This window comes from Vidua chalybeata, chromosome 21, assembly GCF_026979565.1.
Source record: "Vidua chalybeata isolate OUT-0048 chromosome 21, bVidCha1 merged haplotype, whole genome shotgun sequence".
NCBI classification, from domain to species: domain Eukaryota; kingdom Metazoa; phylum Chordata; class Aves; order Passeriformes; family Viduidae; genus Vidua; species Vidua chalybeata.
In genome coordinates, this window is record NC_071550.1 from 1,230,764 (window position 1) to 1,252,964 (window position 22,201).

The following is a 22,201-nucleotide window of genomic DNA, read 5'->3' on the forward strand; positions in this document are numbered from 1 at the left end:
ATAATTTTGCCTCAACTTTGCCCACCAGTGTTGTAAAATAACCTGAAATACTTCCGCCTTTTTCCTAGGGCAGAAGTGTCCACCTCCCAGTGTCCACCTCCGTGATGGACCAGCTGTGGCCACGCAGCTGTGGGACCCCCTGGCCTCCTCCAGGACATGGCACAAGCCACACCTGGCACAAAAGCAAGATCCATGCATGCTGACCAAAGGCAGCTTTCCTTCACGTGGCAAAATGAAACATAGTTCTTCTATTTGAGTTTTAACATTATCTGATAACTTCTACCTGCAACTAACATTATTTCTCTACAATGAAGATACCTAGACTGTTGTACAAGCTGGATTTCTCACCCATAAATACTTTGGGATGGAACCAGAGGGATGTGTACATCATATTTAGGGTCTTTCCTAGGCAGACACTGTGTTTGAAGTGCGTTTTTCTAATCCTTTTAGATCCAGTCAGCCTACCTCAATTGTGACACTAATGTTAAATGTAACTGCAGCCATTACCAAGTAGTTTCCATAAGTGGTTTTATTACTGGTTAGATTTTACAAATTCTGGTATTCGAACAGACTTCGACCTTAAAACTCTAAAACAACAAAGCAACCAATGAAAGGCTTAGGACTATTCAAAGTAACAAACTCTTTAACATTTTTGCCCTGGTCATAAATATACAGAGAGAAAAAGAGAGAAGTGGACATGGAATCCAAAGAATGTAGATAAAACAGTATATAAGGCACATGGCAGTCTTTGAAAATACAGAAGCTTTAGCCAACTTAAATTAATTGCTGTTTCCCTTGCTCAGTCCACAAAACTGTACAGTTACACAAATGTTGTGTTGCAATAGATCTTCCAAGTTATTCTTCAGTCCATACTCCATAATACCAGAACACTACATTTCCTTCTGTTTTTTAGGAGAGATCCTAATTGTGGTTAGTCAGTTGCTCAAAGCCTCTATTAAAATACACTTGGAATTTCAGCTAAGAATAATTTCTTTTTTAAAGAAATTATTAAGAAAGAGTCATCAGAAAAGATTTGTAAGAGTTGTCTGTGAAGGACTTCGAGATTCATGAACCTCAAGACTTCCGGGCACTGATGTCAGGACCGACGTCACAGTTGGCATAGTGGGATTAGTCAAGTCTGTTAAAGTAGTGGGAGTGCTGGATGGACTCATGGAGGCATTGGATATTTCTGAGGCAGGACCTGATGGGGTCCCTGCTTGGAGTGTTGAGTCTGAAGTCTTATCCACCCCTGTGTTTTCTTGACGTAAGAGGTTCCGTCTGAATTTGGCTCGAGCATTTTGAAACCAAACCTGAAACAGTTTAATATAACAGGGTAGCATTTAAAGACCTGCAGTGTTTAAAAACACAAAAGCATATTCACAAATTCATCAATGCTGGAATTGGCAAAGACATTTTTACTGGTAACACTTTAGAAAAGTAGTTGTAGCCATGAGAAACGGCCTCTGCCTGCAGAATATTCCTTCTTCCCTGTCCTTCAACCCCTGCAAGCAGTCTGCCTGGGCCAGGAGTGGGCTGAGGACGGGGGCTGGCAGGCTGACTGCACAAGGTGTGTGCAAGGATGCTCAGAAATTTGGCAGCGTGCAGAATCCTCGACAGCCCTCGATCCCAGCAGCATTGGTCTGGGCAAGGCAAACACCACACACCTGATGGACACAAAATCAGGAGTTTCCCCCCTTGTATCTCACGTCCATCTCCCACCAAAGCACTGCTGGCACAGCCCAGGGCACACCCTGCCTTCCCACGGGCTCCTGCTGCCCCTGGAGCTCCCTCACATGCCTGCAGCGTTTCCCTCTTTGGAAAGGACTGTCCTTCTTTCTTGCTCTTCTCTTATTCTTTCTCAAATGCTCCAGCTGCCTTCGCCTATGCCTGTTTCCTTTATCAAATGTTTTCAGCACTGTTATAACTTTGGGAAAGGGGGCTGGAAAGGTATTAAAGACCTACATTACATCAAAAACTGTGATTTCAGTAGGAATAGCAACCGCGCAGAAATTTTCCCAAGGTTTCTACTTCTTGCATTCTTTGCTTATCCGAGTGAAGGACAGGGAAAGTGAGTGTGTGGGACTCCTGAGGACGCAGCAGAGATTCTGCTCCTGGCTCTGGAGCTGCCTGGCCCTGCCGCGGGACAGGCTCCGAGCCGAGTGCCGGGAGGGAGGGAGGGAGCGCCGCAGGAAGGCGGGCGGAGCGGGCGGTGCTCCCACCGCAGTCCCAGCTGATGGACCTGCCCGGCTGCTTCACCTCTCTCCGCCTTTCTTCACGCCTAGAGATGCTCCAGTTCCAAATTCCCCCTATCGAGCACTCTTCCTTCCTTGGAAAGCTTTCTCTCGCAGCCAAAGGTCTTTAATGTGCACACCCTGTCTCTCACACTCTCTCCAGGGAATGCCACAAAGAAATAATCCTCAGGCACAAATTCAAGGGCCACGCATAAATCACATCCCTACAGGTCCTTCTTTCTAAAAGCTCCGTATTTTAGACCAGTTTATGTTGGCATTTGCTTTGTTAAAACACCTCATTTAAAGGCTGTTTATCAGTTTCATATACAAAAGTTCTCTTAATCCAGCACAGGTAAAGATATTCCCATGATTTTATTAGAGTCCAGGATAGCAGTGACCCTGCTACAGATCAGCAGTGTGGTCGAAAAGGGGCAAAGGCCAAGGTGATGTTTTTGCCTGACACATTCCCAAGCAGTGTCCTCTCGTGGGACTGCTCAGAGCCCCTCGTGTGCAGGGGCTGTGGGTGAAGCCAATCACTTTGTTCTGCTCACTTAAACCACAAAGGCTCGAGCACCAACTGCTCAGGAAGAGCAAAAACAGCAACTGGAACTTTCATAGGACTTTTTACCTTTCAGGTAGAGATCATTTCTATTTGTTCCACAAAATAATTTAGTGGTTGGTTTCTTTCTTCTGGCAAGTGCATAAAGGATAACAGCTGTGAAACGGAGTTTGGAGCTGGCCGCTGTCGCTATGTGTGTTCATGTAGGCATGGCATAATTAAAACAGAACAGACAAACCAGTTGGCCAGCTGTAGATACACCTACTTCTGCATAATTTCACATTTATGTTCATTAAAATACCCATATTTTTATATTCAGTAGTCCTAAATATGAGAAGTAGGACACTCTCCTAAATGTCCAACTGCTCCTTAACCTTACCAGGGCAAGAGGCTCTATGGTACTCTTTGGAAACATGCAGTATGTAAAGTGAGAAAGATTCCTGGTGTTTATGGTCCACTAATATGAAAACCTGAGCTCAGCTGCCCTTACCAATGACCATCCACACTGCTTTCAGGAGCTGCACATATAATATGGTTCATTGTCTCTTTATTACTGGCAATTCATATTAGACATTGAAAATATCATATAATCCTGTAAGTATTATCTGAAAATAGAGATTATATGACTGCTTTTACTGCCTTCCCCACTGGAATATTGTCAAGGTTAATCAGTTAATAGTTACAAGGCTCTTTAAAATTGTATAATAATAAATATTTGTATTATTACTGAAAATACATAGAATTGTCTGAAGTCTGAAAACACCTTGCCTTATGATAGAAGGGATAACATTATTTCCACCATAGTGACATTCTGGCACGTGCTTTAAATCTGACATCCTCAGCAAAGCCTTCGTGTTAGAGAGTGGTGAGAGAGGAGCAGGGCTGTTCCCCTGCCCGTGGGGCTGTTCCCGGGGCTGTTCCCCTGCCCGTGGGGCTGTTCCCGGGGTTGTTCCCCTGCCCGTGGGGCTGTTCTTGGGGCTGTGGGACTGTTCCCCTGCCCGTGGGGCTGTTCCCCTGCCCGTGGGGCTGTTCTTGGGGCTGTGGGACTGTTCCCCTGCCCGTGGGGCTGTTCCCCTGCCCGTGGGGCTGTTCTTGGGGCTGTGGGACTGTTCCCCTGCCCGTGGGGCTGTTCCCCTGCCCGTGGCCCTGGCCATTACCCCGGCAGGGACAGCGGCGTGCCGGGCTGGAGCCGGGGCTGCCCCGCCGCTCCCATGGGCAGCTCAGGCCGTGCACCTGGAAGGGAAGGGCAGAAATAACTACCCAGACACACAGAACTGGAAGAATCCTTCCAGAAGGATTTATCTCACATCAATTACACAATTCCTTCAGGACTGAGGAATAAACAAAATCATTGGGAAGTATTTAGTGGGTTTCTGTCCAACTGTATCAGTACAAGGCTGAGCTATTTCAAATCAAAGGGGGAAATACAGACCAAAACGCCCAGCGAAAAATGGAAAGCAGCTGCAAGACCCACCACTGCTGCTCCCACACTCCGGTGAGCGGGGCTGATGCATGGAGCTGGGCACTCAGCAGTTAGGCAGAATAATATTTACTGAGGTGAAAAGATTGCACTCCCTCTTCAGTGATCTGTGGAACAAATTCTTTGTCTCCACCAAGTCAAACAGGAATGAAATAGCATCTCCATATGATGAGGGAGTGTTGAAAATAAACACACTAAGTGTTGTGAGGGATTTGGATACTGAAGTTAATGGGATCATCACCTTAGATAACTTTATTTTCTGGTTTGTAACACCTCCATTGCTGCATCTGTTACATATTAGCTGTGTGAACAGCTTCTGCTAAAATCAAATTTTTAAACCAATTTTGCTCATTCACACAGCTACCTGGAGACATTTAGGTTCTCTGAATTTCACTAAGTAGTAAGTGGAGAAACAAAACATAGAGGATGCAGCACCACAAAGCAGACTATGTTCACTCACTGCACACACATTGTGATGACTCTGCTGTGATTAATAACTGTTCAGTCAAAGAGATGTTTAATGAATGGGGGCTCAGGAAGAGCCTGCAGCCAAAAGCAAACCTTCACTAAAGGGCAGCATAGGTCCCCATTGGGATGGAAATATTCTAGGCTTGTTTACTACTGGAAACTGGACCAGCAGAGTCCAAATGCATGCAGTGATTTCTGTAGAGTTCTGGGGACTGACTCAAGAAAAAATAAGTGGTGTAAAAGACACCCACTGAAAAATGATGCTTTATGTTCCTGAAGTGCTTAGGCTGTGGATAATCTTATTGCAGATAAGGGAGAGAAGAGGTACATACCTATAGCTAATACACCACACCTCCTCAGGGCTATCTACTTTCACCTTCCTTTTCTAAACTCACAGAAAGAAAGATCAGTTCCCCAGAGAGCAGCATTTATGCCAGTTAGGTTAGTTAGCCCACAATTAGCTGGGGCCATTAATTACGAATGATAGCTTACGATAAAGGGCTTGTGTTCCCCAGCTGTGGTACAAGAGATATATGAATTAAATTGCAAATGTAAGCTTAAATTGGAAGGAAACAAAATAAAAATAGATGTTAAAAATATAAATAAGTTTGCTATGGTTCTAATGTGGCTACTTTGAGAGAACAGTGTGCATTACAAAGGCATTGAAGGAAATGCATTCTGAGAAGCAGAGTGTTACATTTCCAGGCCATCCCACCACTGGACATGTGCAGCTGGTGACAAATTGTATATAAAGAAAGACATCAGTCAGAGCTTCCAACTCCAGTATCACAGAGCATTTAGAAAGTCCTCAAATTCTCTGCTCATCTACCAAGTCCCCTCATTACATGACATGTGGGGCTGTCCCTACAGCAAGGGCACCAGTGCTGTTCCCCAGGTCACCAGGAGCTCGGCTGGGTGTGTTTAGGAAGGACACCTTTCTCCTGATCTGCTCCCTGCATTTCCCCTTAAAGTACATTCTATGAAACATGTCCACAGAGCCAGGACCCTTCCCCAGCTGAATGGAGAGCTGAACACACAGAAGATCCCACAGCTCACAAACACCGACGAGGGAGTGTGGCAGAGTTCTGGCTCCTGGCAAGTGTGCCTGTACACCTGCAAACACCTCTGGGGTGTGGGACAGCCTGGTGCTAATGATGCTTGTTTCCATCAATAGCGTCAGTGCATCACTTTGTGTTCCATAAGTGACACGGATGGAATGCCAGCCTTTCTGCCTCCAAAGAATTAACACATGGCACTGTCTCAGTAACCAACATCATGACGAGTTTTCCCAGCAAAGAACAACCCTAAAACTCATATATATGAACTTAATTGTCACTCACAGGTAGAGATAAACCAACGGGGCAGAAAGGTTCTAAAACATACAAAATAGAAATTTGTGTTCTCATGGCCCAAATTAATTTTCAAACAAAATATCCATGACTAGAGAGTGCTCATAAGAGGTGAGAAAACTCAAGTGGTGCCACAAAAAGTATCACTCCATTTTCTAGAGTTGCCTTCAACAGCATCATCCTCAGGGAGCAATCCTCACCACCAACTATTGCCTTCTACCACTGCAGCTAAAGGGGTCTGAACATAAAGGAGTATTTAACTCTGAAAGTAAAAGAAGTGAAACACCAAATACCAAAATGATTACAAAACTTTGGTGGAATTGTAAATTTCTGCAACAAACAAAAGAAGAACACAAAGCACCTTAAAACTGCAAATTGTGACATGTAAGATGAAATGAAGAAGATGTGAAGCAAGGAAGAAACTGAAAGAGGAACAGAAGAGTAGTGGGGTGAAGTCTAGTTTTGGAGACAAGGAAATATGTTCTGAGTAGGAAGAAACAGAGACAATAACTTGGGAAAAAAGGTGCAAGGAAAGACCCATTCAGTGAAAAGAGAAGAGAGAGATGGAAATCAAAGTTGGTGTGGAGTGACAAGAGAGAACAGAAAGATAATTGAAGGACACTTCCTAGACACCGACGTGCCGTTTCTCAGGTAATTCAGGTGTGAATGGGCAGACCTGGTATCACCAAAGTGTCTAAATTCTCAGGGAAAATAGAGGAGAAGGGTCACTCTAAGGATAGACCAGTGCAGTAATTTACTTCAGCCATGTGTGTGGTTTAAGGGCAGTTGCTGTGAAACACCACATCAGGTGCTGGGATGTTCACTCTGCCAGAGGAGTCTGCTCCTCCACAGCAAATCAGCAACAGAAAAACAAACCCAATCCAGCTATGAGGACCTAGCCACGAGAAGCCATTACGTACAGTTTGTCATTTTACTGGGGAAGCCTACAAAACCTTTGTTCCTTCTTCTGGTAGGTGTTAGCTCTGCAAGCTCCAGGGTCCCTCCAGTGAATTCAGTTTTCCTCAGCAGTTGTCTCCTGCCCTCCACTTGCCTGTGGCTTGTGAGCTGTCCACGATGCTTCCCAGGATGGGGCTCGCAGCCCTGCCTGTCTCTAGGAAGGTCACAAATCCTTTTTCTACAATTAAGACCCATGTAAAACTTTCAGCAATAAATCCAGGAATGCCATGGCTCCTATATGCCCAAGTTTATCTGTAGGTACAGGCATTTGGGTAAGTGCTCATTAAAATTGACTTCTTGAGTCAGAACTATAAATTAAAATGCAGCTGAATCAACGAATACTTTCCTTCCCACAATAGCTCAAATGGAGTCTTTCCCATGCGCAGGTAAAACTACTTTTAAAACACAGTTTTGTTTCATTCTAAGTTACTAAACTATGACTAAAGTTTTTGAAAAAATTAAATTACATCCACTTCAGTTATGAACAAAAAGCCCTCTTCCTTGTCCTGATAAAATGAATTCAAACTGTTGATTAATTTCTTACAAAGGTAAGCATTGACATGTTTTCTGAATTTCTAAACTAAAAGCTCTCTATTTACAGTGAGCACACTAACTAAAATGAGTCACTTTTTTGGTACAGCAGTCTGGAAGCTAAAACAGGCACCAGAATTAAAGAACTCCAGGAAAATGAGCAGGGCCCCAAACTTTCACAATTCTCATAAAATTTAGAACCCAAGTGATCTGCTTGAGAGAAACTGAAAAGAAATAACTCTTCTCATACTTTCTGGGAATGAATTTAGTCTCAGAGAAGGTACGAATGATTAAGAATATCTTGAAAACCAGAAAGACGTGGCTTTTTAAATACAAAATTGATATTTTGATTACGTTTCAAGGCAAAAGACAGCTCTTACCTGAAGAACTCTTTTGGTGAGGCCAGTTTTCTGAGCTAGCTGTTTCAAGTCCTTGGCATCAGGATTGTGGTTAATAGCAAAGTATGACTTCATTGTCCGCAGCTGGTGGTGTTTGAAGGACGTCCTCATGCGCTTTGTTTTCTGATTGCTGGGGTATTGCTGGTCTCTGTCCAGGTGGTCACCATCGTTCTCATTGCAACTTAAAGCTTAAGGCAACAAGAGGAAAAGGCCTGTAAATCTCCTGCTCCACAAGCAATGTTGTTTGCAATTTCCCTGAGTGCAGCAATTAAAATGACACACCACAGCATGTACTGGCACAAGCCCTACCTGCCTTTGCTCCATTTCATGGATTTGTAGAGCTGTTTAGTTTGGAAAAGCCCTCTGAGGTCATTGTGTCCTACCATTCACACAGCGCTGCCACGGCCACCACTAACCGTGTCCCCAAGTGCCACATCCACATGGCCTTGAAATCCCTCAAGGACAGGGGCTTCTCCTCTGCTTTTGGGGAAGTTTCCTAATATCCAACCTGACCCTCCCCTTGCACAGCTCGAGACTGTTCCCTCTCTTCCTTTCCCTGTTCCCTGGAGCACAGCCCGACCCCCCGGCTGTCCCCTCCTGGCAGGAGCTGTGCAGAGCCACAAGGTCCCCCCTGAGCCTCCTTTTCTCCAGGCTGAGCCCCTTCCCAGCTCCCTCAGCCCCTCCCGGGGCTCCATTCCCTCCCCAGCTCTGTTCCATTCCCTGGACACGCTCCAGCCCCTCAGTGTCTCTCGTGCCATGAGGGCCCAGAGCTGCCCCAGCGCTGGAGGTGCCGCAGCAGTGCCAGCGCCGGGGCGAGCACAGCCCGGGGCCATTGGCCTCTTGCCCACCTGGGCACAGCTGGATCATATTTCTGCACCTTCCAGGCATTCCCTTACAGTAACCAGCCTGCAAGGACCCTGGCCTTCCCCTCTGTGGCTTTTAAAATGTCAGCTCTGTTTCCTTTCCCCTCTGCTCCACCTCCACAGAACTTTTCCTCCACTTTCTGTGGGAGGACAGTAGCTGTCCTCAACTCCGTAAAGGGTTTTACTGTGCTTGGTATCACCATAAATTGCACCGTAACACACAAAGAGAGCTGCACAATACACTCCAGTTAAATCTCAATGGAGCAGACTACTTAAAATCATAATTATTTCCTCCATCAAACTAAACCCTGTAGAGTACAAGGGAGACCATTAAATGAAACACTATAAAAGAAATAAAGTTTGTGGCTACCAGACAGCAAATTATGACTATAATCTGACTAGCTAAAGAAATAAAGCTGTTAATACAACATATTCACTGGCATGCCAAATGAAAAATCATTTTAATTAGTTATATGTTTATATTTACATTTAAAAAAAGTGTTTGCAAATACTAGTTTGAATGATCACTTCTGCCATATCCTTTTGAAATCAAGGAATGACACTATTTGATACACTTGCAGAAATCAAGCACAAGAAGGTCTGTGAGAAAAGAACACAGTAAAAATTATCAACTAGTATTAAATATTGAATGCCAAGCAAAATAATCTTGTATTCCAAAAGTAGTTTTTCATTTATTTGTGCATACAGTAAACCATAGAAACCCTCTTAAAATAACATTAAGGACTGAGTTTAAACCCAATAAAAATTAGTAATACAGCTGAAAATTAGCCCCTACAAACTGTTGTTAATTAGCTTTTCGTGTCCAAATACCTCCAAGTCTCTCTTAATTTCCTACAAGTTTTATGCTAAAAGTAATGAAAAATTGTTATCTCTGTTCTACATGGCATGCAAAAAATGACCAAAAAATTCTTTTGAACAGGAATTGTTGGTAAGTTTCTTAAAAACATGAACAGGTTTGTTTTCAATTGTCCACTATTGCTGTTTAATTACAACACAGTACATCTCATGCACCTAGCTGTATAGTGTTATTTGAATTTATTGTCCATCAGTGGGTCTCAGTCCTAGTGAAAACACACACATTTTGACAGGCACATGTTAAAATCAGATTTTAAAAATACACAGATAATAAAATGCACGGATTCCTAAGTAAAGGTGCACACAGGTTCCCTAAGCAGGATTGCAGCAGCTACAGTAGCTGCTTTACAAACCTCAGCCTTTCAAAACCTGCTAAAAATCTGTGGCACAATACAGAGCAAGGCCTGCAAAAAATTCAGCTCTAAGCCCAAAAGCATGTTGGTTTAACAGATATGCCCAAAGTGTCCAAAGCCTCAAAGTTTCCTGTGTGTTTCTGTACTCCTATAATTTAAAAAGCAGCTAAAAAAAAATGGTACTGTATATAGAAATGTGAGTGTCTGTGTGCGTGTGTGCGTGCATGTGCATACATTTGTATAAATCCTTTCCAGACCTCTGGATCTGGTGCCAAATTTTGGCCATAAGAAGCATTTCTGCTTGTTTTCCTGCAGCATGGAAAACTGCAAGTACCTGAATTTAAAAGGTGTAAGATACTTAGAGGGAGAGAGTAACAATGGAGTAGTAATGGAGCTCTTTGGGATGTAGCCAAATCTTTTTGGGTTTAAGATCTGAGACCTAGTTGCCCATCTGGCATGTGCTCCAGTCTCCTTCATAGCCACAATTCCTGATATAAAGAGCACGGGGATAAATAACATAATAATGCTCATAGAAAATTCTGTTATGGAAATGTAAAACCAAATCATGCTTGTTTTGAAAATGCACCCAAAGAATTTTAGATATTAGTAATGGAAAAGACCATTGTGCATCATCTTAGAGGCTTTTGAACCCTCCAAGAAACGACAAGACAGACATAGGAGGAAATGCATCGAAATATCTGTCTGCAGGACTGAGGTCTGGTTCCTGTTAATATGCAACAAAACAAAGCCTAGGGCTGCAAGGAGCTGGATCTTAATGTGTCCCATAGAGAATGAGATACATTCAGAATCCAAGGATATAAAACTGATTCTAAACCCTCCCAGAATGGAATGAGGGTGTCAGCTTTTCATCAAGCCCTGACAGGAAAAAGAACACCTTACTCTTGGAATTTCTCATCATTTTACTTCAATATCTACTAAGTAAAAATAATATTAAAACGACAGTAAACATGTACCATTTGAGAGTGGCAAAATGTCCTTGTCTACAATGGAAGTTGCAGAACAGATTTTAAAAGTGCAGAGGGTGTGTGCTGTTCGTTGTCTTGTGCAAGTGGTTTGGCTACTCCCAGGGATCACCCAGCATGACATAAATAGTCCTGGCTGGTGCCAATTCCCCTCTTGTATTTGGTTGTGGTGCCTGGCACCATCCTCAACAGGCTATTTTATTCAGTCTAATATTATCTGCATCTCTCACAGAATCTGCAATGTCCATGGGTGTTGAAGGCACAGACACACAGAGCGGGCCAAGGGTGTAAGTGAAGATTTTAAGAGCTGAGGAGTTTCTGCAAAAGGCATCAGGGTGTAAAACTAACACTGTACATGCTCCTCACGCAACCCTCTGTTTTTCAGGCACTGTCTTCCCTGTTCTTTTGTGGTGTCCTGTGTATCTCCCAAAGGAATTGCTGAACTATCCATATGTAACATTTCCATTCCATTGCAGTATCTCAGGCTCCTGCTGGGATTTCAGAAATACGATTGGTAGAATTCCAGTCAAATAGAGGAGCCTTAAATTAATGAGTGTTTCACTTCTATTTTTTGATGAAACAAATTCTGAAGCAGTGCCAAGTCTCTTTTCTGACCCTAGAACATTTCTAAGGCCCTGTGCCTTTCCCCAGACCCCAGACCCAAGCCGCTGCCCTCCCCGCTCCGCTGGTGCAGCAGTGGCAGCACACACACCCTCAGCTCCATAAGGGCCTCCTGGCCACAGGACAGTGATGTCCACAGGCAGCATCACTACTACAGTTAAGGGGAAAACATGTTTGGTACTGGTAATTTGGAGATTAATGCATAACGCCTCCCTAAACCCAACAACAGGAGCATAAAGCAGGCTGCGCTGGTGCTTTTGTAACAAAGTGTGTTAGAGGAGGAGAACTTGGGAACATTGCTTCACCCTCAGATCACCAGAGCCCCCCATGGCTTGGGACTCGGGGCAAAGTGTGTGCTTAGCAGTTAGTAGGTTGCTGAGGATATGGCACATGAAGATGAGAAAGAGAAATTTCCTTTGGGGGAAATTTTGTTCTTAGTAGCTTGTGCTTGACATGTTAGATTATGCCAAAAGAAAGAAAACTAATCCTGATTCTGAAAGAGTGATGAAACAAGAGACATGTGTGTGCATTATCTCTCAATAGTGGCTCGGGAACATACACCCCTTTCCTTCTGTAATCGGAGTCAAGGGGGTGTTTTAACCTCCTGCTGCCTGGAGAGGGAACTTGTGATTAACTAGACCAGGCAGGGTGCAGCCGCATTTGTTCTTTGGTCGGAGCCTGGAGAGGACTTTGTGGTACCCCTATCCTCAAAGGGGACAGAAGTGAGACAGAGCCCTCAGAGTGGTACTTGGGACAGGAACAGACATAGTCTTTCTCTTTGGAGGAAGGAGAAGACATAGAGAAGGCAGATTCCTGAAATTCTCACCACAGGCATTAAAAGGGGTGAAGCTGTGGCACTGGGAGCAGGCGAGGTACCCCTGGCTGCTTCTGAGGTGCCTGGCAGCACTAAAAGGAGCGTGTCTCTGCCAAGCCATGGAGCAGCAGACGCAACAGCGCTGCCTCAACCTTGACATTTCAAGAAGTGTTTCTGAGGAGATAAAGCCAGTGAGTCTCAAGGAGCCCAGGCCGAGCATCACAAGGCCAGGATGGAGGAGAGCAGGATTAGAAGCCCTCTTCCTCCGGCCTTCCCCGGGCGCCTCGGACAAAGGGGCTGCGCGGCCCGGCGCCCCCCGGGGCTGCCTGAGGCCCGGGCCCCCGCGGCCGCGGTGGCCCCCGGGGCGAGCGCGGCCGGGCCGGGGCTGCGGGGCGGGAGAACAAAGGGGCCGGGAGGGGCGGCCGGGCCCGGGCCCCGCGGGAGGAACCGCCGCCAGGGTTTTTCCCCTCAATTAAGCCAGTTGAATGGCGCTGAATGGCCGGTGCGAGTGCGCGGTCAGTCCCTGAGCGCCGCGATTAACCCGGGCAGCCCCGGCCGAGCCGGGCTCCTCGCTGCCCGGCCCGCCGGGGGAAGGGGCTGGCGGCGGGGCTGCAGCGGGCTCCGCTCGCCGGCCCTGCCCGAGGGACCCCGGCCCTGCCCGAGGGACCCCGGCCCCGCGGCCGCCGGGGGAGCGCGGGAGCTCCCGGGGCCCCGCTCGCCCTTCGGGGCGGGAGCGATGCCGGCGCCCTGCCCCAGCCCCGACCCCAGCCCCAGCCCCAGCCCCTGCCCCGGCCCCGACCCCAGCCCCAGCCCCCCGGGGAGGGGCCAGATGCGCCCGGGGACCCGGAAGGTGACCATAGCCCGGGAGGAGGGAGAGGAGGGGGAGAAGCAAGAAGAGGAGGGTAAAGGGGTAAACCCTAATTTTTCCTAGGAAATCTCTGCAAGACATCCGATTTTAAGCCGCGATTCCCGTCTGCTCGCTCTGTCACAGTAGTCACAGGGAAGCTTCTTGTGAGCTTTTAGTCCCAAGGGAAACGAGGAGGAAAGAGGGATTCGCTCTTCAAAACTTTCCAGGCTTTTCGCATTTTTGTCAGAAAAAAAAACCCCAAACCCCTTTTGACACAGCCACTTGAGAGGGTCAGCTCCAGGCGTCCCCGGCGCTGCCCCGAGCCCTGCCGGGAGCTGGGTCGGCGCCTCCGCAGCCTCCCCTCCCCCGGCAAAAAGCGCCCCCAGCCCCAGTCCCCATCCGCCGAGGACGTCTATCCAGCCTGGATATTCCGTCACCCTCTCAGCGAAGCACGAGGCATCTTCCTGCTAGCAAAGGAAGGAAGTGTTTCTTAATATCTTGGCTGTTTGTACAGATTATGGGTATTTTATCAGCTCGTCGTGCCCCAAGTTTGCTCAATACATCTGTCATTTTCCAGGATATTTTAGTGTCTTAAAGCCAGACTAGATACAAATGAATAAAACATAGCAGACTGTGGGAGGTTTGGGGTCTAATTCACAAAGGGAGTATTCAGAATTCTTTACAGGTGCTTCTGTGTTCAGCAAGCTTTCAGCCATTGATTTACTGACCTAAAAAACCCATCAAACTCCATTCCAACAAGTGAAGGAGGAAATTATGATCACAGGAACACACTTAAAAAAAAAAAAAAAAAGAGAAAAGAAAGAAAAAGAAATCTTTTTGAAGTTTCAGCATCCTTCTAAGCTATTTTCCACTTGTCAGGCTCTATCCACATCTAAACCCATCATCCCCCTGCAAACGGAGTCTCGTTTAAGTAGGGGAAAAAAAAAAAAAGTCATCTAATTCGTGTTGCAGATGAATATTTGCTCCAATTTACAAAATTATTTCAGTCTCGACTCTGCCAAGTGTATGGGTCCCCCTTTTCCCAACACCTCTGGGTGTAGATTTATTTACACAAAGTATTCTACACAAATCACCAGGAACAGATCCCCTCAGAGGATAACATTGTGCATTTCTAGTGCATTTCTGAGAAGGAAATGACAAGTTCCACTAAAAATAAAAAGAGAAACTATCACATTTTTAGACAGTTTATCTTCTAAAGGCAAAAAATCCAAGGCTTTGCAATAATTTGCTCGTTTGTGGAATTTTACATCAACGAGCAACCCAGTCTGATTTCCAAGATCAATGGCACTTATTACCGCATAAATTAGTCGATTATAGGTCTAGTAAATAGTTAAGTAGATAAATAGCTTAAGCGAAGAAGCCAAAGGTTACTCAAAGAAGATCTCTAAAGTTTCAGTTGCACGCGCTAAACAACGATTAAAAGTCGGACGGCATTTATTCTGTAAACGAATTTTTCAAACTGCAGTTAAAGGCGGTTTATTTAGGAAGTCAGGGAGCAGTGAGACTTTCTCAGGCTGTGCTCCCATCCAGGACAGATGCCGCTGATTCGGTTTACAGGTCCTTTGAATCTGAACATCTGCCCTGCACAGGGAGACAGCGGAAGGACAATTAAAAGTTAATCCCTCCGAAAAGGAGACGTTTTTTAACGGGAAATATGCATATTTGATGCATGTTTTAAAGCTGAACTGTTACTCGCCAGAACACTACATCCACCTTTCATCAACCTTCACCACTGGGACGACTACTGCTTTTTGCACTACTTCCAAATTATTCAGCAATTAGTTGAACCAATAATAGCTGGCACATTTGTTCCCGAGGTGCGTTTGCCGGTTAGAGATGCGCCTTTTCTCCCTGCCGTTTTCAGTGCAAACCACCCCATTTCGTCGCTATTGTTATTCCCTTCAGGCGCAAAACACCCGTTATCCCCCCGTTCCCGAGCTGCCTCCCCCAGCCGAAGCCCGAGCTCCTCGCCACCCCTGCACTTCTCGGTGTCCCCCCCGCGCCTTCCTCCCCCCGTTCCTCCTCCTCCTCCCCGCGCAGGCGGAGCGGCAGCCGCCCGGCGCAGCCCGCAGCTGTCGGGGCGCGCAGAGATGAGGCTGGAAACAAACCGCGGCAAACTTGGCCTTTACCGAACGCCCTCTCCGGGAAAGAAGAACATGTTAAAGGCAAATCTGTGCCCTACGGGACACGTCCGAAGCAGGTAGGTTAAAAGAGAAAACAGGCTGGGACGAGCAGGCTGGGAGAAGCACAGAGGGCACCGAGGCACGGAACGACGCGGGGAAACGAGCTCGGTGCCCAGGGTCTGGCGGGACGGCCCGAGCGCCCGGCTCGGGAAACGCCGGACTGGGGGGCAGCCCGTGTCCGCCTCCAAGTCCTCGAATAAAACCAACATCTAAGAATTTTGTTTTGTCCAAGGATTTTTTTTTTCCCCCCGTTGCATACAAGCAGCAGCGCAGGAAGCCCCCGGGATGTCAGCCGTTCTGGTGGCAGCTACACGGAGAAGTGGAGCGAGGGGCAGAGGGGAGCGGGGATGGGGGGAGGAGGGGGGCAGGAGGTTGCTCGAATTCCTTTGCCTGTAAAATTACAGTGCTGTGACGGTGGGGAAGTTAAACGAGGGAACACGTCGGAAAGTTTGCTTCTGGATCCAGAGAGCCCCGGCTGCTGCCAGGTTCGCTCCCGCTCCTCCTGCTGCTGGGCTCGGTTCAGGGGCAGGGGCTGTGCCGCGGGGCAGCGATGGGCTGCAGAGGGGATGCTGCTTTCCCGACTCTTCTCCGAGTCACCTCTCAGGAACAAAACTCCAGCGGAACTTGCCCCCGTGTGAGCAGGCTCTGTGCTGCCCGCAGACACCTGCTGCCCACGGCCCCTGCCCGGGCACAGCCAGCCCTGCGCCCCCGTCCGCCCCCCACTCCAGCCCTTGGGAAACGGCCACTTCCTCTCTCTCTTTCCTTCCAAAGCTTTGGGGTGCAAGAGCTCAGGACAGGGCTGGACAATTCTCCCGTCAGCAGCTTTAGAGTGTAGCCACTAAAGAAAATTCACGGGCCTCTGAAGTGCTAACTAAAAATCTCTGGTTTCCAGATTTTATTTCAGGCTGCACTCCCCCTTCTTCCCCCCCTTAACCAGATGACCTTGCTTCAAAACATTTTATTTCCAGCTGAAGTGAAAAATGCTAACATATTAGCTTCTGTAATTGCAGTTTGACAGCACTTGATCTCAATAATTATGCTGCAGCTAAACTATTATTAACAGTTTAAGCTAAAATAAACGGAAATCCCCCTTTGGAAGTGAACAGAAACAGACCGTCTGAACTGTTCTGGGGGAAGGGTCTCTTACCTGCATTGTAGGCTGCCAGATCTGCTCCAGGCCCCGGGCTTTTTCTTTTCCTGGGTCTCCCCTTCTGGACAGTCCCCACGCCATTGTAATAAGGCAGTCCCAAAGTGTTGGCAGAGCCCGCTCCCAAAGCCGGGCCCTTCCCAGCGGCTACATCCGAGTGATTGAAATGCACCTGGTACTCCCCCTGGATGAGAGTCTCGAAATGGAGGCGGCAGTACACCAGATTGTCCTTCATGCCAAAGTGATCGCCAGTGGTCAGCATCTTGTTGCAAGTGGTGCAAGTGAAGCAATTTAAGTGATATACCAAATCCCTGGCCCTCATGACCATCTCGGAGGCAGAAATCCCCAGGTGACATCTCGCACATCTCTGCACCGAAAACCTCCTGTAAAACAGAAAGGCCAGAGGAGACGGTGAGAGGCGCATTCCCCCCCCACCCCGTCCTTCGTCGGTTCTGCCCGGAGGACGGCAAAGGGCTGCGAGCCCCGGGGCGGCCGCCTCGGCCGGGGCAGCGGCACAAAGCCGGGACTTTTGCGGAGCCCAGCCGGGAGGGCATCCCGGGACGGGAGCGCGGGGAGTCTCCGTCCCGTTTCCCAGCTCGCAGCGCAGCTCCCGCCCCGCCAGACCCCACCAGGAAAAGGCACCGACCCCCGGGCCGCGAATGTGCCCGCACCCCCGGGCAGCAGGAGGCAGCGCCGGCGGGCGAGGAGCGGCCCCGCTGCGGGCCCCGGCCCCGCACCCAGCACAGGAGGCCGAGCAGGGCACGCCTGGTGAAGGCCCCAGTAGCCAAAGCAGGCTGGGGGGAAGCTGTGCCCGGGCCGTGCCCCCCTCTCGGCAACACGGGATTCATCCTCACCACGAGTGTCCCTCCCCAGGGGGAGGTTTTAGGTAGGAGCTCACAGCCTGCCCCACGCGTGCCCACGGATCCCCTCCGCAGTCTCGTCAGGACGGGGGCTGCTCAGCGCGGGGAGCGGCGGGCAGTGTCCCCGTCCCCGGCTGGCGGCCGAGGGCAGGCTGTACCTGTAATAGTCCTCTTTGCAGTAGATGCTGCCGTCCTTGCTGAAGCAGGTGAGCTCGGACTCCAGGTTGAGTTTACATTCACAGCACTTCAGGCAGCGCATGTGCCACTGTTTGTCCACAGCCAGCAGGTAATAACGGTCGGAGATTTTACCCCCGCAGCCGGCGCACAGGGCAGCCCTGTCACTGCTGATGGAAGGCATGGTCTGCTGGGGGAAAACAATTACAGACCGTTAGCGAGAGGGAGAAACTCTTGAGCACGGCTGGGCTCCCCCCTCCCCCTGCCCGGCCGGGGCCGAGCTGCTGCTCCCCTGGCAGAGGAGCGGGGGCTGCGAGCCGGCCACCCCGACCGGCCCCCGCGCCCGGTCCCCAGGGTCCCGCCGCATCCCACCTTCCCGGTAGGAGGCGGGGAAGCGGGCGAGACAAACAGAAAACCACCCTGGCTTTTAGGGGAGGCGTCCAGACCAGACCCACAACTTTTTTTTTTTTTTTTTTTTTTTTTTTTTTTTTTTTTTTTTTTTTTTTTTTTTTTTCTGGTGGATTTACCAGTCTCAAACCAAGAAAAGACGCTGTTCAATAAACAGGCGCAATAATAACAGAATAGGGCAAATCACAGATAGTTCATTTTAAAGTTTAGAATTATGGTTATACTGAGAGTGTCTGCATAGTTAATGCTGTGTGAGTGCGTGTATGTGGAGCGTGTCTGTGTGTGTATTTTCCTAGCTATAAAATTCCGAATGAATTACGATCAAACCCCCGGTAGTCGCAGTGCTGCAGACACAGCTCTCTGCAAGCTGGTTCCAAACAACACGGATCGCGATCTGCTGTGACCCAAAGCGCTAAAGGGATCAGTAAATAAAGCTGCGGAGGAGATGAGCGTTACTAAATCCGAGGTGCAGAATGTTTCATCAGGAAAACGAAATAGTGGGAAACGTGTAGGAATGAGAGCGGGTTAAAACCAACAGAGCACATTAGATTATGCTGGGATAAACTTGGAAGCAATAAAACTAAATATAAGCCCTATATAATTTAATAGTTTAGTGTCAAATCGCAATTCAATCGAAACCCTCAAAAAACCCCAAATTCATACATATCCTGTCAACTTCTACCGAACAAAAAAGAGGGAGAAATATCGGAACAGTTTAAGCATGCTTATTTATTTCAGGCACCTTAAAACAGCATTCGGGAGAGGAGGCTCGGGTGGAGCAGCGTCTGGGGCAGACCTTGCAATATGCTGCTTTCCACTTCGGTCCCAACTTACTCTTACCCGCTTTGCACAAAAGCCCACGGCAGATCTGTTCTTGTGCACGAGAACCCGAAACATTTCCTTACAGCTGTGCCCAACACGCAGTTTGTTTTGGTTCGGGGCGGGGGAGAAGTTGTTTGTTTGCTTTTACCTCCTCTAGAGCCTTAAATCCTCGCGCAAAGCAAAAGCAAAGACAGCTAATCGGAGGAAATCGAAAGGAACTGAGGCTGATTTTCCAGCACATGCCAAACCCATTGCTTTCATCCTGTGCTTGCGGGGATCACAAAATCCCATCTCTGTGAGCACTCCCGTTTGCACCGCATCATTCCCACTAGGAGAACTCCACACAAATAAAACCCTGGCACTCCACTGGTGTTAGTCACAGGAACCCACCGGTAGCTTGTTTCTCTAAGGCATTAACTGAACTCCGAGTAGGGATCGTTTTATAACCGAAATAGTTTCTTGTAAATCCGCTTTAAATGAAATAACGTTTTTTTTCTACTTTGCTCTTCCAGTAACAAAAATATTCTGCCGACTAGAAATGGTATTCAAGGATCCAGTATTCCAACCCACTATTTGTTACATACACACGTGTATCCATATAGATTATATACAGTTATATAAAACTATCACGGCACAATATTTATTCCAGCAAAGATCATTGGATGTTGTTTAACTGTACGGAGAAATTTAACTTTTTAAAAGAAAACCAAAACCGTTTAGGTTAGAAATCGCATCCCACCCTTCTAGTACAAAGGCCGTTTTCCAGCCGGTGTTTCAAGATTAAATAGTCTTACTGTCACCTTTAAGCAAATTCCACATAACAGCATTACAAGAAAGAACACATACTGATGAAGTTTGAAAACCTGAGAACGGATCTTCCTTGAATATCCCTGTATCAGTTTACAAGACAGCATTTAACCAACGTCCGAGATAATTTCACTTCAGAATTGCAATTTCTTAACAAAAAAAAAAAAAGTATACATAAATTGTTAAATCACTTAAGACACTTCAAAAATTTCTTCCACTTCACCAGCATAACACTAGTTAGACGGATGCATCTTTTTATTATCTAAATGTATTAATGTACAAAGTCTACGCATCAGCAGACAAGATGAAATGTGGTAAAGTTATAAAAATTCCCAACCATCCGTCTCCCTAAGACATATCTTCTAGTTCTGCTTGCCATGTTTACAAACGCACATATTAAAATTATTTTTAAAAACCCATAACTTAAAGACACTCGTGTTTGTTTTTTTCCTTCTTAAATAAATGCTATAAAGACTGCCTCCATGAAGGCATCCTACCTGAAAAATAACACAGAATTGGATTCTTTGGTGTTTGTGTTTCCATTCTGCAGACAAAAAATTTGCTGTGCCAAAATGTTATCGGTATAAAACCACACTTTGCTTCTTCCTAAAAACTTTGGAAGGCCGGACAGGCTGGGGGAAGGGAAGGAGTTCTTGGACGCTACCAAAAGGCTGGTCTATCTGTTTTCTCACAAGAGCAGTACCGTTCGTTTCACCCAAGCGTTACTATTACTATGCATATTATTAATAATTAACAGTTTCATGCCTATCCCCATGGTTTCACTTAATCTTTTGGGGTGCCTTTATGCTTATTTTTCTTCTGATTTAGTATTTTGCATACGCTTCCCCCCGATCTGTTATTTTAGGGGAAAAGCTCTATCTGTGAGGGGTTTGGTATATTTAGGGGGGTGCATGACTCTCCCATTCCTTCGGCTCCTACCGTTTCCGTCTCTCCCCTGTCTATAGCCGAGCTGATGGCCGGTGCTTCGCTTTTGGTTCTCCGATCCATCTCGTCGATGACCCCGTGCATCTCCGAGCCGGAAAGACTGTGGAAAAGCATCGCTGAGGAAGCAGAGGAGGAGGGCCCGAGTTGCTGTTGCTGCTGACAGTTGTCGGGGTCCCTGCAGGAGCCCAGAACTTGCATTAACCGGAGCCCTCCCCCATGCATCTAGCACGGCCGCCCCGTCTCTCCTTGGGCACCGGGTTTTTCCCCCGGCAGAGCTCTCCGGAGCGCGGCGCAGGCACTGATCCGAGGTTTCAAGGGATGGGGTGCAGAAAAGGCGGGCGAAGGGGATGAGGGAGAGGGGATAACTGGTGGTGTAAGCTTCGGGGCTTGGATCTAGTCTGTTGCGCGGCCCCGGCACATCTCTCTAGGAGGCTTCTTCAGTGCAGGGCTCATTGCCCCAGGTGCAGTCCCAGGCTTTATGCTCAGGCCCAGCTGGCAGAAGGCTGGGCACTCTTACGGTTGGGAGGGATTAATAAATATTAGAAATATAAAAAAATATTAAACCATCTTCGGTGAGAAATAAATAAGAATTAGAAAAAAAAAATTACGACAAGCCCCTTACATCGTACTGTGCGAAATTTAGAGCAGGAAAGCAAGGGAGAGGGAGGCTGCAGCAGGCGGAGAGCAGGCTGGTGCTGCAGGGAGGCTGGGGCGGATGCCCACCGTGCGCACTCACAGTCCAGAGGGCTGGCAGCGGCGGCAGCTCAGGGGCAAAGTTTGCTCCTTCCCCCGCTCCTCCCCCAGCCCGCTGGAGCTCATTGGGAAAAGAAAAAGCCAAGGGGAAGGAGGAAGAGTTGGACGGGCACCAGATGGGACGGGCACTCTCGCGGCCCCCCTCTGTCCTTAAAGCGGCGCGGCCCGCGGGGCCCGGGGCGGGAGCGCAGCCGGAGCCGGAGCCGCCGCGGAGCTGCGAGCGGCGCGTCTGCAGCGCGGGGACCGCGCGGGGCTCCGCGCCTTTTCTACAGCCCCTCTGACATCATGTCCTGCCCCGCCGCCATTGGCTGCGCCGCGCCCGGGCCGCCGGCATGTGCTCGGGGCCGGGCGGTGTCCCCGCTCTGTCCCCGCGCTGTCCCCGGGCGGTGTCCCCACGCTGTCCCCGCGCTGTCCCCGGGCGGTGTCCCCACGCTGTCCCCGCGCTGTCCCCGGGCGCTGTCCCCGCGCTGTCCCGGCCGCCCGGGCATCGCGAGCGCTGCCGCGTCCCGCTCGGAGCTTGGCGTTTGTCGCCCGGTGACCGTCGGCGACGTGTCGGGCCATGGCGCTCCGAGGATGCTGTGGGGCACAGCTCCTCCAGCGCGCGAGAAGGAGGCGTTCGAGAGTTTGTTTCGCCATACCCCGAACATCTATGACCAGCTGAATGCGCCCAATAAGTCTCGTTATGAAAAATATTCACTGTTAGAATATAGTAACTTGAGTCACTCCAGTTTGGGACCAAAGGCCTCTTGCA

The 22,201-nt window shown here is 48.2% G+C and overlaps 1 protein-coding gene across 1 annotated transcript; it reads right to left on the minus strand.

Moving 5' to 3' along the window:
• Positions 1-538: 538 nt before the first annotated feature.
• LHX2 (LIM homeobox 2) lies at positions 539-21,223 on the minus strand. Its single transcript, XM_053962234.1, has 5 exons — positions 20,692-21,223; positions 17,700-17,902; positions 16,682-17,064; positions 7,956-8,161; positions 539-1,310 (listed from the first exon to the last, which is right to left on the minus strand). Exons 1-5 carry the CDS (start codon positions 20,917-20,919, stop codon positions 1,023-1,025), a joined length of 1,308 nt encoding a protein of 435 aa, XP_053818209.1. The 5' UTR covers positions 20,920-21,223; the 3' UTR covers positions 539-1,022.
• Positions 21,224-22,201: the final 978 nt, after the last annotated feature.